This window comes from Lytechinus variegatus, chromosome 3, assembly GCF_018143015.1.
Source record: "Lytechinus variegatus isolate NC3 chromosome 3, Lvar_3.0, whole genome shotgun sequence".
In the NCBI taxonomy this organism is placed as follows: Eukaryota; Metazoa; Echinodermata; class Echinoidea; order Temnopleuroida; family Toxopneustidae; genus Lytechinus; species Lytechinus variegatus.
The window spans coordinates 38,485,436-38,503,860 of record NC_054742.1 but is presented as its reverse complement, the minus strand read 5'-3'; the positions used below and the strand labels follow the sequence as shown (position 1 = coordinate 38,503,860).

The 18,425-nt window shown below is 34.2% G+C and overlaps 1 protein-coding gene across 1 annotated transcript in view; it reads left to right on the top strand.

Moving 5' to 3' along the window:
* Nucleotides 1-6,736: 6,736 nt before the first annotated feature.
* Nucleotides 6,737-18,425, top strand: part of LOC121410965 (reelin-like) — a 51,382-nt gene continuing 39,693 nt past the window's right edge. Inside the window, exons 1-4 of the mRNA XM_041603376.1 lie at nt 6,737-7,041; nt 8,971-9,459; nt 9,932-10,367; nt 14,932-15,151. Coding sequence (XP_041459310.1) covers nt 10,163-10,367; nt 14,932-15,151 — 425 coding nt within the window. The 5' untranslated portion in view covers nt 6,737-7,041; nt 8,971-9,459; nt 9,932-10,162. The remainder of the gene's footprint in view (nt 7,042-8,970; nt 9,460-9,931; nt 10,368-14,931; nt 15,152-18,425) is intronic.

Genomic DNA, 18,425 nt, shown 5'->3' with positions numbered 1-18,425 from the left:
TATCCAGAATTACATTGAAAGTTGTAGGATGACAAAGATTTTGAATTGAGAGCAATGCACATCCTCCAGAAGGAAGGAATTGCCGTTTCAATGTTACAGATTGTGAGCTTATGCCTTGGCGTGGCATGTGGCGTCCGTCGTTGGTGTCTGTCGTCTGTCCACAATGTCAAAATGCTTCTTTGCCATTTCAAGTCCGATTTCAATTCTGTTTGCTTTAAATAATAGCACTAAGTGGGGGATTCAAAACTTCTGCACAGAATGTTGAAATTCATGAAATATGCTAATTTATGCGCATTTTTCAAAATTCACAAAAAATGCTTCTTTATATGTGGAATATTGTTTGAATTTTTTGCTTCCATCTGGTAGAGCTTCATGAGGTTCACTAAACTTCTACACAGAATTTTGAAATTTTGACTAGAACAATTTTCATGCTAATTTATGCATATTTTTAAAAATTCACATAAAATGCTTCTTCTTTATTTGTTGACCGATTTTGATTTTTTTCTTGCATCTGGTAGAGCTTCATGAGGTTCACCAAACTTCTACACAGAATTTTAAAATTTGGAGTAAGAAATTATTTATGCTAAGTTATTCGAAATTCATATATCACAGGAAATGCCTCTTCTGTATTTGTTGATCAATTTCAATTTTGTTTGCTTTATATGATAGCTCGAGGTGGTGATACAAAATTTCAACACAGAATTTTGAAACTCATTAAATATGCTAATTTAATCATATACTTTCAAAACTCACAAAAATACTTATTTATTTGTTGATTGATTTTGATTATTTTGGCACATCTGAGAGATACGTGAGGTTCACCAAGGTTCTACACAGAGTTAAGAAATTTTGAATTTTGAAAATTATTTATGCTTTATTCATTCATAGATCACAAACAATGCTTCTTTGTCATTTCTTCATCAATTTCAATTCTATATCCTCAATTTATGTCACCAATATAATTCACTACACTGTCAACTGGGCTGAAATTATAATTGTGTTAAATTTCGTTGCAAGATGCCTGATGAGCTCCACATCATTGATGTGCTAGTTTGTTGTTGCTCCCACAACCTCTTCCATGGTGAAACATCTGGAAGAGATTCAAAGAAATGTCCCATTGTATTAGAATGTACAATATCAGGAAAGTTCTCAGATTGATCAAAATGAATTTCCTCTGCAATCTTTTTGTCTGAAGAGGCTATTTGTTCCTCCAATGTATTGATTTTCTTTTCATATACCATAAAGCAATCTTTGACTGCCTTAGATCATTTGCTTGTTTGTATTACTTCACTGAATGAGGATTGCAAATTTTAGACAACCAATGCCTGCTGCTCTGAAGCTGTGTAATTGTATGAACATTACACAGCGACCCAGCTGTCACCTACAGTTAAATTGCATTGAGAGGTACTCTGAAGTTGGTTCTTAAACTACTGTGTTGCGAAATATATCTGGGCTCTGTAACACAAAGATTAGCGATCGATAAATGAATAGACTGATCGACCAATCAAAATCAGTGTTACACATGCATAGTTAAAAATACTGACCAGGAACCAATCACAAGTGTTCTTTCATATTTGGTATTCATCACTAAGCTTTGTGTTACGGGACCCTGGTCGTAAAAACATTGGCTGAATCTCTATTGCTGGTAACTCCTAGGTTTTACTGTTATCAGTAAAATGATGCACAATTCCTAGGGGTCAGCAGGGATGTCTAACAACTGATCTCTCCCTTATCTGGATGGGAACAATAACGCTGATTGGCCTATTCCGTGTTGAAGCACCGGAAGTTGGTACCTCCGCACGCCAAGTTCCCCCAAAAAGCCAAAATCGGAGTAGAGTCTGGTTCACGACAATAGTATCAATCTTAATTATACTTACCAGATCAACTCTTATAACAGCACTTTTCAATGTGAATTTATACCTAATACAAAGTTTAAGATGTCGTCCTGTGCCACGTATAATTGCACTTATCGTGACGACCGTGGAAACAGAGAAAAGGGGATTACTTTTCACAGATAAGACAAGCTGGTGAACTGCATAGTTGTAGACTTTATGTAGTCCCATGTGCTCAAATACATGTGTGGTAATTCTAAATTACCAGAGCAAGTTTCCAAAACTTTAAAACTCCAGGGGGGGGGGTAATCGATTGTTGTGATTTCTCTGGAAGCGTGATGAATTTAAACCATGATTCAAATAAATATTCAGTTTATTAATATTCACAAATGTCACCAAGTTTTATGAGTTTATCAGTCATGTTTGGACAGAAGAATATCACGAGACACGAAAATACTGACCGTGTAGCCTGTATTCTGAAATTTGACTTAAGTTAAAACTGAAAATCTGCCGTTTCGGAGGAGTTTGAAAAAAAAATTTGCGAAGCATAGATCCTGACCGAAATAGACTGATTTTTGGGACAAGGACTGGATCTACAAGGTATTCTGAAAATTATTTTATCTTTTATTTGTGAAAGGACAATAAAATTTACAAGCTAGAGGTACATGTACGGTAGGAGGACTTTAGGGGGCTTATGTAACTTGTGGCATGTGAATTTGTGATATTTCTCTGTCAACAATAGATCGAATTATTTTTTCCAAGAACTCATTTTTTAAACAAAAGTATGTAAAAAAGACATTGAGCTACAGAGACGGATTTACAGACTTCAGAAATTTCACAGAACTTATTTTGAGATGCCGAATGTCTTCAAAGAAAAAAATGTCTCGGTGGAGCAAAAAAAGGGGGGTTATCAACCAGAAATTTAGGGGGTGACGCAAGAAAAATAACCTGACAAGCAAAAAAAAGGTTATCAACCCAAAATTTAGGGAGGGATGCAAAACAAAAGAAATAATCTGACAAGCATCAAAAAAAGGATATCAACCAGAATTTTAGGGCGGACCACAATGATTTTAAGGGGGTCCACCTGAATTTAGGGGGATGCAGGAAAAAAATTGACAAGCAGAAAGAACAAAAAAAGTTGTCAAAATAAATTTGGGGGTCTATCCCCCACCTAAAATATAGGGGGACAGGCCCCCCCCCCCTCCCCCTGCTTCAAGAGGGTCGATCGATGTGACAGAAGAAGAGAGAGAGAAGGTCAAGTCCAACTCAGAAAAATATTGATTTGAATCAATAGAGAAAAATCAGACAAGCACAATGCTGAAAATTTCATTAAAATCGGATGTAAAATAAGAAAGTTATGACATTTCAAAGTTTCGCTTATTTAAAAAAAAAATTGTGATATGAACAAGCCAGTTACATTCAAATTGAGAGAGTCGATGATATTACTCACTATTTCTTTTGTTTTTTATAGTTTGAACTATACAATATTTCAATTTTACGAATTTGACGATTATAGGACCTCCTTGCCTGAAGCACAAAATGTTAAAATAATGGAATACCAACCGAGATGTGCATATAACTGTTAAGTGAAATGAAGCGAAACTTTAAAATGCCATAACTTTCATATTACATCCGATTTTGATGAAATTTTCAGTGTTATGCTTGTTGATTTTTTTCTCTTTTTATTCAAATCAAGTTTTTGTTGGGGTGGACTTGTCCTTGAAAGGGCGAGTCCACATCACGGAAACGATTATTTGAATAGAGAGAAAAACCACACAATAATGCTCAAAATTTAATCAAAATCAGAAGTAAAATATGAAAGTTATATTTTTAAAGTTTTACTTAAGCGGTGAATTTTTCGGTGTTACACTTGTTTGATTTTTTTTTTTTTGGGGGGGGGGGGTGGGTGGACTTAAATTAAAGGGGGTTTCAACCCCAGTGTTATTAGCCTGCATAACCTAGAAAATCCTCGCCCTATCAATCCCGAGAGGTTATTTGGTAAACCTCCAAAATACCCCTAGACAAGTCAAAGATTTCATCCATTCTTCCTTTGAGAAAAACACCAACCCCTTCAAAATTATGTTTCCGAAATGTACTGGGAAAGTACCATGGTTTCAAGAAAATTGCGAATTCTGGCACCTTAAATATATGAAGTTTTGTATAAAAAGCAAGAGCTTCAGTGTGCAGACAGCTAGCGTATCGCTCACAATGCATATGCTAATGGAGCGATCGCGTTCTTTTTGGGGGAACTGGTATGGCTGACAATAGAACTCGCGGGCTTCAAACAAAGGACAGTGTGTCTAACAAACGGCTGCTGCATTATGCACACTTTGTTTATTATAATGTTTAGATGGTAGTAGTAATGTACTCTTTATGTCAATCTCCAAATTAAAAGCTTAATATTTTTAATTTTAATACAACTGGCCTCAACCGACCCAAGAATGATACGAATGTCATATTTGATACCATTGTTATCTACAGTTATGACCATTCCTTTGAGATTCAGAAAAGTGCAAATGTTATGTTCAATCAAGCATTTTTGTGTTATTGTATCTGGAGTTCACCACTTTGACTATCATCTTCCCAAGAAATGCAGTTTTATGATTTCAGTATGGACAGAATTACACCAATTGTAAAAAAAATCATTCACTTATTATTTTGTCAAAAGATTTTGTTTTTACATTAATATGAGAAAATATTGATGGTTTTACTGATTGTGCTTCATTTACAAATTAAAAATAAAGGGAATGTATTTTGTCAAGAAATATAAACTGTGTGGTTGTCTGTATTTGTTTCTCAAACATATTAGTAGTTGAATGCTGATGAATGAGGAGTTCTATACAGATTGTTTTACTTGATATGAAAAGTCGTTGACAGAATTGTCTTGATGTGCTAGCAAGCAACGCAAATTTTTTTCTCACTTTCCAGAATGTCACGATAGTGAAATAAAAAAAGGAACCAAATGCCTCCCAGAAATCTGCCAAAACAAGAGAGTATAAAATAGATGCCCCCTCTGCTGGTGACCCGTCCACTCTCTGCACCATAACCTTATATCATTTGGCTCACTGTTTAATGAACCCTATAAAATGAGCAAAACAATAGGTTCACTGAACTACATCTTAATCTATTGTTCTGAGATTTGAGATTGTTAGGTAGAGTGTGTCATCATGTAACTTCTGTCAAAGTGTGTCATGTATTATGTGAGTTATTGTAGTCCTTCCTGCTCCTTTAGATTAAGGGTGGGTTCAATGTTGATTTTCAAATTTAAACAGCAACATGAATCATGATTGAAAACAAACTCAATTCCAAAACACCAAACACAAACACAATCAGCCGTGCACCGTTCAGTGTCGAATATAAAGCCGTTTATATGTTCATGGTCTTTAAATTTCCTACTTTCGTTAGCGCAGCTTTAGTGCTCAGTTTGACCCATCACAAAGAACGCCACTTCTGACACCTGTTTGTGTAGGCTTTCACTGTGAGAGCAATTTAAAGACCTTTCAAAATGCAATTGTGTTCAATGTCGCAATTTGAGCTTATCGCGTTTAGAAACGCTTTTTTTCGACCTTTAAATTTTCCTCCGAATCGTGATTTGAAAGATGTTTACTTTTACGACCGGTAACAGTGGACATTGAACATGCACACCATTTGTTTCTCATTAAAACTGTGTTTTGTAATCACGTTTTCAAACATGATCCATGTTGCCGTTTAAATTTGGAAACCGACATTAAACATATTTGTGACGTCATGTGCTACCAGCTCCCTAATTCATTATGTAACATAAATTCCATAACTTCAATTTTTTTTAATGAAACATGATATATAAGAGGGTATGAAATGATGTGTCTGATGATATATCTACTGCACAAATGCTCTATGCTCTATGCAGAATATCGCATTGATGCCTTGTGTGAACATGAATCAATAAACATCATGTAGTAAATATAGGTGCTGCAGAGGAAGGCAAGATGTTCAAGTTCAAGTTTATTTAAACCAATCAAAACAGACATATTACATAGTTTAACAAAAAATGAGAATACATGATAGGTTTGGGACCCCATAGAAGCAGAGCTTGTGAGAGGGGCCCCTTATAAAGTCATTACAACAATAATGAGATGAAAGATATTTACAATGATAATCTAGAGAGTAAATAAGAAAGTACATACAAAACACACACAACACACACACACACACATATGGTTATCGAGAATCAATTTAAGATATTTTGTAATCTTTCGAATAAATATTTTCGACATGAGTTTTTAAATATGGGCAGTGTTAGACTGGATCTTAAGCTTTGTCTGTGGTAACTTATTCCAATTTTTGTACAAACTATCACAAAAGAATTCAAGGAGTATTTGTTCTTGTAAGTGGTTGGTGGATAAAATAACAAACCACAAATTTTTGAGGAAACAGCATTTTGGGGAATTTATATCACTTGACATATTGAGACACATGACAAACCATATACATATTCATCCCATCACTATTTTTATTCATCCAGTTTTGTGGTAAATTGACAATCTGCTTTCTCTTAAATTCTTTATTTCCCATCTTTAAAATAATTTTATTGGAATAACATTTATTTATTTATTTGATATATTGGCATTTTGAACTTCTCTTTTCTGTCAAAGATTTGTTGGAATTTGTGAAGAATATTGTTCTGGCCTGTTCTCCCATAATCCAATCGGTCATGTTATAATGGAGGAAGTTATTTCTTTTTAAATGTAGACTGGTGTTTAAATGAACCATTGTGCTGGCCCATTGAAGAAAGGGCATTTCATTACCGTATGGGTTTCAAATGTCTTTTCATAAAAATATATTCCCCTTACTTTCCTAAAACCATGTGAATTACTGTGATAAGATTCTGACACTTGCCTCTTCCGCAGCCAGCAAAGAAGTCAGGTCTTACATTTGTTTGCTCCAAGCTTTAAGTCAACAGCACGATGTGGAATTTAATAATAAGTCTGCATTTGGGAATAATATGAATGAATCGTGCTCTGTGACTCACTCTTGTCATTTCTATGGATTCTAGTGGGACAAAGGTCTTCTTTCACAAGATCAGAAAAAAATAGTGCCAAATCTGGAGGAGAGGGTAATACTAGTTTAGGTTGAGCCCTTGCTTAATACTCATCAGTTGGGAGGCTCCTCTGGACACTATTTTCCTGATTATTTTTTTACGAATCTCCGGTACCTGTAATATTGTAAGGTAATGATTTCATTTTGTTGCACAAATAATTAACTTGTGAAATTGTTATGTTCTTAAATATTATTTTGATGTTATGCTGATTGAAAAAAACTATAGTCTTGAGATCACTTTGATTTCTTCTAGAGAGTAGATTACATAGAGGTATGATGTCATGTTTGAACCTGGTGTACAGTCTAAAAGGTATCTTGAAATTGATTTGAATAGAGAAATTTTACTATACATGAGAGGAATTAGATTTAATTTGAATGTGGTCTTGAGATAAAAGAGAGAGAGGGAGAGATAGAGGGAGTGAAAAGAATAAGAGATATGAATGATGAATTTGCGCGATGGGTGGTGCAGGAAAGATGAAGAGATGTTGAGGACAGAGAATTTTTTTTTCAAACAAAACCTTTACATGCTTGTAACCGGAAAAATGTTCACAAGCCTAAAGAAAAGTAGTTCTAAAAACCAAGCCCCAGCTATCTTTGATTTCAAACAAACTTCCATGCCTATTAAGGGTTTTTGTGTGTACATGAAGCTTAGTAGACATACAATATGTGGTTTTGCCCCCGTTTTCCTCAATAAAATGATCATAACAATCATTTACCTGTCACTCTTGTCATATTTTCTACCTGTTACTTCAACCCAAATGCTTACATGAATAACACAAAAAGTTTTATGGTGCAGGTTATTTGTTTAGAAAGAAAAGAAGCCTTCAAATGAATAAGCAATTTAATTTTCCTCTTGGCTGCTCATGCACAGTGCCAACAGGAAAAGGAAATAGCACCTCTCTAACTCTTTCCGTCGTCGAACAGTCTCCATCAGATGTCCATTTTTGTCTTGGTAGCTGTATTTGCTCATGTGTTTATATAAAATGTTCCAATGTCCTCGTCTTGACTTTAATGACTCTTAAACACAGACAGACTGTTACAAAAACTCAATTTACTCTGTCTATGGACTGATTTTCAATTTTACTCTTCCTATTTCCAACATAACTGGGATAATTGTTACTAAAAATACCTTTGAAATCTTTATCCATTTGCTACTTGGATATGGGACAGTTCGTAATCATTTGTCAAAATATGTTTTCTGTAAGATGCCATAAAAAATGAAATAAAGGATAAAGAGTATACAAGTTTTGTTGCATTGACTAGTTAAGTATCCTCTGAACATGTCTAAATGCTGATAAAAGCTAGAAAATAGTTCAAAAGCATTTGTTTTTTCCTTGGAAAAAAGTCTTCTGTCACAGCTTCAAAGTTATAACAATAAATAGAAATGTTTGGTACACAGCCTGTCACAGTTCACAGAACCCGAGTAAGAAGTGATCTATGCAGTGAGTCATGACAAAGAATATTATTGGTGGAAAGTCCACCATATACGGAATGGTTTGATCCATTATTTTGGGAGGGGTGAATGCTGCTATTTTTTCCAAGGAAAGTGACCTTGCTCATCTGAATAGCAGAAAGATAACAATACATATAAGTAGATTAGGGAGGGAAGAGAACAAGGAAAAGAGGGAAAGGGGGGGGGGGTAAACAACTTGAAAGAAATGGATGGAGAGGGAGAGAGAGATACAATGAGTGAAATAGGGCGAGAAAGGGGGTGGGGTTGGTGATACTAGGTATTGAGTTTAAAAAACAAATGAAATTGGATGTGGATGGGCAAAGTGTGGAAAAGAAATGGGAGAAATTGAAGGATGGTTAGGGAGAGAAAGATTGGTAAGAAGAGGTTTGATAATGTAGTATCAGAGAGATGAAAATAAAAGAAGGATGGAAAGGTGGATTGGGTCAAACAGGAAAAACAAGATAACAAAGGTACCAAACGTAGTAAATAGGGGTCATTAAACCACAGTGACAAACAGAATTGACAACCAATTGCCACAATTTCTGCTTCTTTGTTTAGTACATTCATTCTCTTCATTTTTCTATCAACTATCTTTGACACTGACAGTTGATTGATATCCAGGAAAGGGAAATGCAATCAGGTTGTTTAATGGTGGCATATAAATACAGGCTAGACAGCTAATGGTACGTCATGCATGAAGCTGGTATCTACTCGTCACCCTTGTGCAATCCTGTCTTCCCCCTCCATGCAAAATGAGCTAATCTGTCTGAGCAATTGAGGTAGCAGGAATTAGGTCTGTGCTTCATCAGGATAAGACCACGGTTTGCAACCGAGGGGGATGGATCCATTGGAAGTTGAGGTGCTTGGGGACTGGGTCAACTGAAATAGGATCATTTTCAGACATAGATCCTTAGCTGCTGATATACAATTTCTACTATCTACTTGTCCTGAGTGTTGGGGTCGAAGCAAGGACCTGTCAACTTGAGACTGGAGCTTCATAAAGACCTGTGTCAAGTCTTTAGTTGATGTTATTCCTTTGATTGCTTTATGGGATATGACACATGTCTAAAGGACGCAAAGGATTATTTACACCAGGTATGTTGATTAGTTCATTGAGTGATAACTTCATGTTCTTTCTATCATCAAATTTCAAGTTTCTGTCTAAGCTTTAGTTGGGGAAAACATCTTTAACTTGATCTCAGAGACTAGATTTTAATTATGTATATACATACTTTTGAAAAAGATTAAACATATTTTAGGTGCATGGTGATCAATCTTTGAGTGTTTCTCAACCAATTTTTCTTTTTAACAAGTCAGAGAAGAATGCAATCATGAAGTTAAAAAAGATTTGAGATACATCAGAGTTAATTTGTTATTAGCTTTTCTTAAACATTGTTGTTATTGCTTTTTGGAAATAACACTTTGGGAGAAATATTTTCTCTGTAGTGATATAAGAAAGATGAAGTTAACTTCAAATCAATTTATTCATTGATGGATGTTGAATTATGTACATGTACATGTTTAACTTTATGACATTGTTCATGTTTCTTACTTCTTCTTTCCCCAGGAAATAAGTTTTAGAAAGGAAGGAAAAGGAATGCTTAAGAGTCACAATTGATGTGTCTTTGGTGGACCTGGGATCGGCTGAGCCAACTCTATTGTAAATGGAATCATAAATAAACATAGGAAGAACATGAAATACGCAAAGTGTTCCTGAATTTGGTATTTGAAACACAGACACAAGTTAGGATTCTCTTGACTGGCTGATGCAGAGCTTGCCTATAAGAACTTTGCAGCTATGGATGGGATCAAGAAACTTGTCTTTATCGGACTTGCGCTGCTGTTCTTTATGAATCTTGCCGCCGCCCAGTTGATGCCTTTCACCTTCCCTTGCTCGTACAGCAGCGCATCAGATGAGGGTGGAGACGAGGATGGGGAAGTTGCTCTTTCCATCAGTATCCATGGAAACCCTAGTCATTACATTCCTCAAGATATATACCAAGGTAAGTAAATATTTTTTGAGAGGGAAAATGTTAAGGTGTTATGAAAAAAGAGGAAAAATGGAAAAATAGAGGAATGTTGTTGATGTAACTTTATACATGCCTCAGAGATATGTTTGTGAAAAATACTATGTAGAGTTTAATTGAAAAGGAAATTCGTAATAAAGCCAATTTATCTTATATCAGGAGGGGAAGAAAACCTAATAGGTTTAGTTGGTAGTCACAAGTAAACATGTCTTTTTGGCAATATGTTTTGATTTCTTTGTTTGCAACTGTTTGATTTTTTTTAATGTTTTTTTTTTGTGAAATTCTCTTTGAAGATGTGAAAAAGGACTAATTTTAAGTGAAAAAAGAAGGTAAAGATTTAACTTTATGTCATGTAAAGTTCATCCATGTTCTTTAGTTTGAGTGAAATTCCAATTTTTTTCTCTATAATTCTCTCACGTCATACATTTACATGAAATAATAATCTAACATAGGACAGTGCCCCCTAGATATACTGAATATCCTTGTGTTAAAGGATTTTATTCATCAAGGTAAGTCCCAAGACATGTCTTGTTTCCAGATACCCAGGAAACCAAAACATGACTAACACATAACATGTCTAACGAGAGGAACTCATCTTAATTTCCACCAAGGGCAGTTGCTCCTTCAGCAGGCATTTTACATGTTTGTCAACCTGTTTTGTCACATAATTGGTAAAAATCAAACAATTGAGTTTCCTGGATGAGGCTAGCTAGCAGTGATTATCGTGTTTGCCTGGTGACATACCATTAGTTGCCTGAATAAACAGTGTTATCATTGCTTATTATGCTCATTTGCAATATTATTTTTTATTCAGTTATATGTTATGTATTCCATGTTGCATTATTTATAGCAGAGGTTTAAAGTACACTTTACTTGACGTTGTTAGTTTCTTATTAAAACAATATTACATGTACTTAATGGCATGTTTGACTACAGGTTTGTTTAGATATTCTCCTGATTTAGGCTATTTTGGCAAGACAAGGTCAATTTACTGTATACCCTGATTTTCTGTATTCCTTGAAATTTACTATAAAATGGTGCATGTTACTTAAATGAAATTTGTTTAAAAAAACATATACCACTGGCCTTAAAAGACCCCTTTTTTGTTATTGTTTTTAAACACTAGGCCTACATGCATATCATCTGCATAATTTTGCCACTTCTTTCTCGTTTAAATGAATATGCACTGGTTGTTTTTCTAGAATTACTTCATATAAATTTGTCCATTGATAGACATGAAAACTTTGGGTTTCTTTTAGGCTTTTATAGCACTTTAGCTCAGGAAATGTCAGTTGGTGCAACAGATTTTCCAGGGATAAACTGGGTTTTTCCACAAACTCGAGGGTGTGAGGGGTTATCAGAGAGAAAGCTATTAGTATCTCTATTCAGCCCTGTGAATGTAAACAGTTTGAAGGAGGTGAGGACTGATTGGATGAGAGTTTACAGGTCAAAGGTCAACATAGCTGTCACCTGCTATCTGAACAAGTGATAATCTGGGAAAGTTTTTACCTCATAATATGGATTCACACCGACCTGATCAGAAAAAATACCAGATATTTTTCATGAAGCTTAATTCTATCCCTATCAGAAAAACAGGCATTTAGCCAGAGTAAAGGATTTTCAGTTAAGTATTTGTGAAAGCCCAAGCATGGATAGATTTAATTCCTGCAAAGTAGCAGACAATTATCATACTTACAAAATTATGAGATATTTCAAAGGAATTTCTCCAAGGTTGTAGGATATGTGCATTGTGAATGGAAATGGCAAGAACTACATGTATTGAGGTAATACAGGAAGAACATGTATCATTCTTCACTCTATTACCCCTTTCATAAACCTATCCTCCAATTATCCGCCTAAGAGTAATGCGGATAATTAAAAAAAAAAATTGTCACAAACTCCGAAAATAATCCGCACTATTTTTTACGAGCACCCGACCTGAAAAAGTTGGATAATTGTCATGGCAAATGCACACACCCCCTCCGATGGGGTTGTGTTGGAAAAGGGTGACCTTTTGACTGCACCATGGCAATTATTCGCATTACTTAGGAAATGCGTTCATAAAGTCAAAATCTGGTCCCGATGCCGCTATTATGCGGATAATTGCAGCATCGAAATAATGCGGATAACTCTGGTCCCGCTCCGATTTTACAACCAAATTATGCGGATATTATCCGCATAATTGGATTTATTAAAGGGATATATGAATGTGGAAGATTTGTTGCATGCTCATTTTTATAAACTGATAACTTTTTTCGGTTTAAGCAGGTATGAATGCACAGGGCAGATGTAATGTACATGGTGTAAATAATGAGACTTCAACTTAAAAGGCGTTTTTAATGATGATTCCGAAGGATTTTTATGAAAGTTATTGAACTCATTACATTTCCAACATCTGATATCCTCTGACAATATACAGAATATTTTTTGGCTTATACTCTAGTCAATTATACTCCCAAAACACCTCTGTGATTTTGTGCAAGTTCTTAGCTTTCATTTTCAGTTAATTTCAAGTCATCTCATCAACAATTTTACCTTACATCCCTTTGAAAATGTTTCTATCTCTGTTTTAAGCTACTTGTACATAAGTACTTTTATAAGTTTTTTTTATTGAAATATATAAAACTTTCACTTTGTGATAACCACATTATGTTGATTTTCAACTAACCCCCTCCAAAGAAATAAAAAATACACAACATAATCCTGCTTTCCTCTCATTTTTCTGAAGAAATTAAAACTAAATTTGTTTCATATTTGTGTTAATATCTTCATGATGTAATGTCCATTGGTAACTTTAGCATGTCAGCTTCAGTTCTGTTGCAAATAAGAACAATGGCAAGATAAAGTTTAGGATTCAAAAGTTTATGAATAAAGGTAAATGGTGAATTATTCAGGCAGGTGGACTTGTGGTTTTGATGTGATGAGAATGGTTTCATTGAATTTAGGCTGACAGTGGCAATGGGTGAAGGGACTATCTAGGCACCATTCTTTCATCAGACTCTCTCAGGTTCATTCATATCATGACATATTTCAAAGAGTTCACAGAGAGTATTCAAATTTCAGCATATTTTTGTGGTTAGTCACTCTCATACTTTCAAATATTATATCGATCAGTTTTCTCTTTTAATTGCATCTTTCTTTCAGGAATTCAATGATAAAAGGCCTGGAGTTGTCATCAGTTTCCATGACAACTTGTCAAGTTTGCAAACATACTTTTGGGAGTTTTATTGGTCGAGCTAAATGCAAGAGTAGAGTAATATAGGATGAATTCAAATATGATTAGTGTGATTGTTAAAGGTCAAGTCCACCTCAGAAAAATGTTGATTTGAATCAATAGAGAAAAATCAGACAAGCACAATGCTGAAAATTTCATCAAAATTTATTTCAAACCTAAAACTCATCCTTACACCATTTTGGGGTAAGAGAATAAGATTCTAAAAATAATTATTTTTTACATGGAATCTTGATTATCCATCTGATGTTGAAAAAATGCTACCAACACCTCTTATGTAGGATTACATTTAAAGGACAAGTCCACTCCAACAAAATCTTGATTTGAATAAAAAGAGAAAAATTCAACAAGCATAACACTGAAAATTTCATCAAAATCGGATGTAAAATAAGAAAGTTATGACATTTCAAAGTTTCGCTTATTTTCAATAAAATAGTTATATGAACGAGCCAGTTACATGCAAATGAGAGAGTCGATGACGTCACTCACTCACTATTTCTTTTGTTTTTTATTGTTTGAATTATACAATATTTCAATTTTTACGAATTTGATGATTAGGACCTCATTGCCTGAAGCACAAAATGTTAAAATAATGGAATTCCACGTGTTCAGGGAGGAATGAAACTTCATTTCACATGACAATGACGAGAAAATGAAAATATTTCATATAATAAAATACAAAAGAAATAGTGAGTGAGTGATGTCATCAACTCTCTAATTTGGATGTAACTGGCTCGTTCATATAACTATTTTGTTGAAAATAAGCGAAACTTTAAAATGCCATAACTTTCTTATTTTACATCCGATTTTGATGAAATTTTCAGTGTTATGCTTGTTGAATTTTTCTCTTTTTATTCAAATCAAGATTTTGTTGGGGTGGACTTGTCCTTTAAATGTAATCCTACATAAGAGGTGTTGGTAGCATTTTTTCAACATCAGATGGATAATCAAGATTCCATATAAAAAATATTATTTTTAGAATCTTATTCTCTTACCCCAAAATGGTGTAAGGATGAGTTCTATGTTTGAAATAACAGTAAAAATATTTAATATTTGTGAAACGCATAGAGAGTCTTAACTGATTATTGTGTGCTATATAAATTTCAGGTATTGTTGTTGTTATAATTATCATTATCCGCATCGTTATCACTATAAATAACACCAGTTGAACGTAAAGGCATGTGTACCTTATGAACATCTCTATGAAACGGCCCCCTCCCTCCCCGTCATCTGTATGACTAGTATATCTGGCCTTTTACGTGTTGATTTCATAAACAACTGTGTATGTCTTTTCTTCAATTTTTCCAGTGACACTTTCTAGCAGCAGTGACTTCACCCAGGTGCAGGTGATTGGTCTCTACGAATCCTCTACGACCCAAGACCTTCCACAGCTCTCGGCCTTTGGTCTTCTAAGTCCTGCATCGTCGGTCTGTACCATGGTCCATCAGTATCACAGTCTAACAGCACAGAGACACAGTACTTTCTTGTGGATGGCACCGCCTGCCGGAACAGGCTGCATCAATTTCATGTGAGTTCACCTGTAATTTTATTGAGAGTACCCATAGTTTGTCATACACAGTAGAAGCCTGACTGGAGTTGCAGGGCATGTTGAGAGAAAGACCTGTTGGTCATGGTAAATTGGGTTACCATACTCAGGCAGCCTCACCATATTCTTGTTGATTTTTTTCTCCATTTTTTTTTTGGCCAAAAAATGTCAAGTAAATGTCCATTGATAATATCAGTAATATTAGTAATGATATTGATAGATTGATAGCTTCATTAGTAGTATGTATCTTTCATAAGAATATTACCCCTACGTCTTTACATTTATTTTGTATCTATAAGCATTAAAAATATACTAAGATTTACCATCTTTTAATGAGATTAAAAGCATTTTATGAGCCTTGTATATTATTCAGATATTGACTGCAGAGTATAAGGGAATAGAAGTTGTTTCTTGCTCTTAAATTATAGTTACATGTACTGATGTACAAATACTCTTTTTTTAATCAAACTTCTAACATTTTTTTTTCTTACTTGAAAACTATTCATTCCCCTCTACTGTCAGATCACTTTATTCTCTTGAAATTGCTTTTTTGTTTATTTATCACATTATATTTTACAATTAAAGGCTGAAATGATAGGAACTTGGGTGGTTTATGATAGAAATTCCAAATCCTGTAGAAATTGACATCGATCCCTACATTAATATCTATTTCGCCTCCAATTTCTTGCTCAAAGTTCCCATAGAGCGGGTCTGCCGGCACCTGTAAACAGTGTGCTCTTTATTTATTAGATTATAGCAAAATTTAGTTCTCTTTGTTAATCTATATTTCCACCTTCCTGTCAGTATCGTTTACCCTGGCCTGTAAGGAGCAATCACTTCAAACAATTGTGGTTTTGCAGGCTCCAAGCTATTTGCTAACTCAGCCAAGAGCTGTGGTAAATACTGCTTCCTGTTCAATTGTTAGCTTCTAACTGTAAAGTAATGAAGGTGAGGGTCTTGTTTTTTAAAGAAAGATTTATTTTTAAAAAATAAGAGGAAGGGATTCGGAATTCTATTACAGTGTAAGATCTTCAAATTAATTGATTTTGTGGGAACAAAAAAAGAAGAAAAAGGATATTCATCAGAGGACCCATAAAATGTGATATTGTTTCAAATTTTGAGAAACTGAAAATATTTTGTTTTTCATAAAAAACTATAGAAGAGAGGGGGAGACAGTAGGGGAGAGAAAGGGGAGGGAGAGATCAAGTTTGGATGAATCGATCAATATAAATTATGTTCAATTTCTCATTTGATTTTGATTCAGATTCAAAGTTTATTTATTAAAATCCACATAAAAATGGATAATTCTCAATTTTGAATTCAAGTAACAAACATAAATATTTTCAATTAAAATTTTCAATAGAAATATGATTTTTATTCTGTTTTCTTTTAATGACTCTAGCATTTCATTGCAAGGACCATATTGTTTAAAAAATGATTCATGAATATCATTTCTTTGAATTCTCAATAAAAGAGTATGATTTTTCTTGTTTTTATTCTTCAAGGAAACTCGCCTTTCATTGTGATGGATCAATTTTTTATTTGCAAAATAATTTATGAAAATTATTTCATTAATTCTTCTCGACAAGATTCATTGTGAAGTTGAGACTTGAGAAATGACTAAAAATGTTGTAGAAAATTTGATGTCTGGATATTTTCCCTGGGGTTAAGTTGATGACTGGTGGTACTCACAATAAACTTTGACACAAGAAGAAAACAGATCATAAGATTACCTTCCTAATAATTACAACTCTCTTCATAACACCTTAAATCCAACCTTGCCTCCAATAAAAGTTTTTGCAGGAAGTATTAAAGAGAAAATATTTTTGAAACAATCCTTCCCCATTTGTTTCGCCAATGCATTAGCTCTGTCTGTATACCATGGCCAAATTGATTTCCTCTGAAAATATTGAATAATTTGGTTAAGAACGTGGTTAATAAGTGAGTAGTAGACAAGGTAACATAAAATATCAAATGAAGAAGAGCTGTCTAATCTTTGATTCCCCCAAGCTTATGGTGTTTCTTCCACAGTATCATTGCACTTTTTAACAACCAAGGTCATCGAGTTGTGGTAAGGGTAGTAAAGAGTTTGAAGTCTCTTTATTTAACAAAATGAGGGGGTATATTTACCCCAACTATTTTGAAGAGTACCTCAACATATTTTTTTGCATACCTTTTACAAGATTACTTGTGAACAATTTTTTATGCCGTATACTATTTGTTAGTTTATCCATTCATCATATGAGTAATGTTTTGAATGTTGTTTTAGGCAACAAAAAAAGCTGATAAGTTCTAAAATTATCCATAATGAGGTCCCAAAGGAATGCTTGTCTTTTGACATCAATTCAGTGTTTTACATTACATCAAACACTGAAATTTGTATTTTGCAAGGTCTTCAGCCTTAGTTGAAACATTAGCCAATGATTGACGTCATTTGTTATTTGGAGTTTTCCATACTTTTTGCTACCCTCAGGATGTTTATGTTGCCCCTGACATTTAAGTACACACATTTGTTTTAAATGTTGGCAGCCAGCATTCTCTTTCTCTTTATTTTGTGATTTTTTCCCCAAGTCATCTCAGACGACATTTTGATTTGAGATGATATCTTTTTGCTCATCTTTGACCTTCATTGTTCAATCCAGACAACTTCCAGATGTTTTTATCTCAATTTATGAATGTTTTGAGGTTGGTTTCTTGTTTTTTTTTGGTATTTATGTATTTATTTAACTTTAACATGTCCATGCTTGGTTGGTTTAGTTATAGAGCAAGCTTGATATATTGAATCAACAAGACTCCTGCCCCCCCAAAAAAAAAGCAAAAGAAAAGGAAGATAAGAAAATGAGATATGATATTGAAACTCTATTTAATTCAAAGTATGCCTTATTTCATTCTTATTTAAGTTCTTCTCCTCTACACCAAATCTTCTTTTTTATGGGTCCATCACATAAGTTTTGAAACATTTGCGGATCATATCCCTTTTTTCGCTTCACTTAGTCTACCGTACTCTCTTAACATAACTTGCTAATATAAGTATAGTGTAACAAAATTCTTATTCCCTCCCCTACCTGCTCTCTATCTCCCATTCTCATTTCTTTCACATCTGTTGATCTGTTTTTTAATACACTTTCCTTTTGCTTACAGGATTTCATATCAAAGTTTTTTATATTTTCCTTCAAACGATTTATCTTACAGTGTTTATGTCAAAAGAGGGATAACACTATACAGTTTTATAATTAAGGTCATTTTGACATATAAG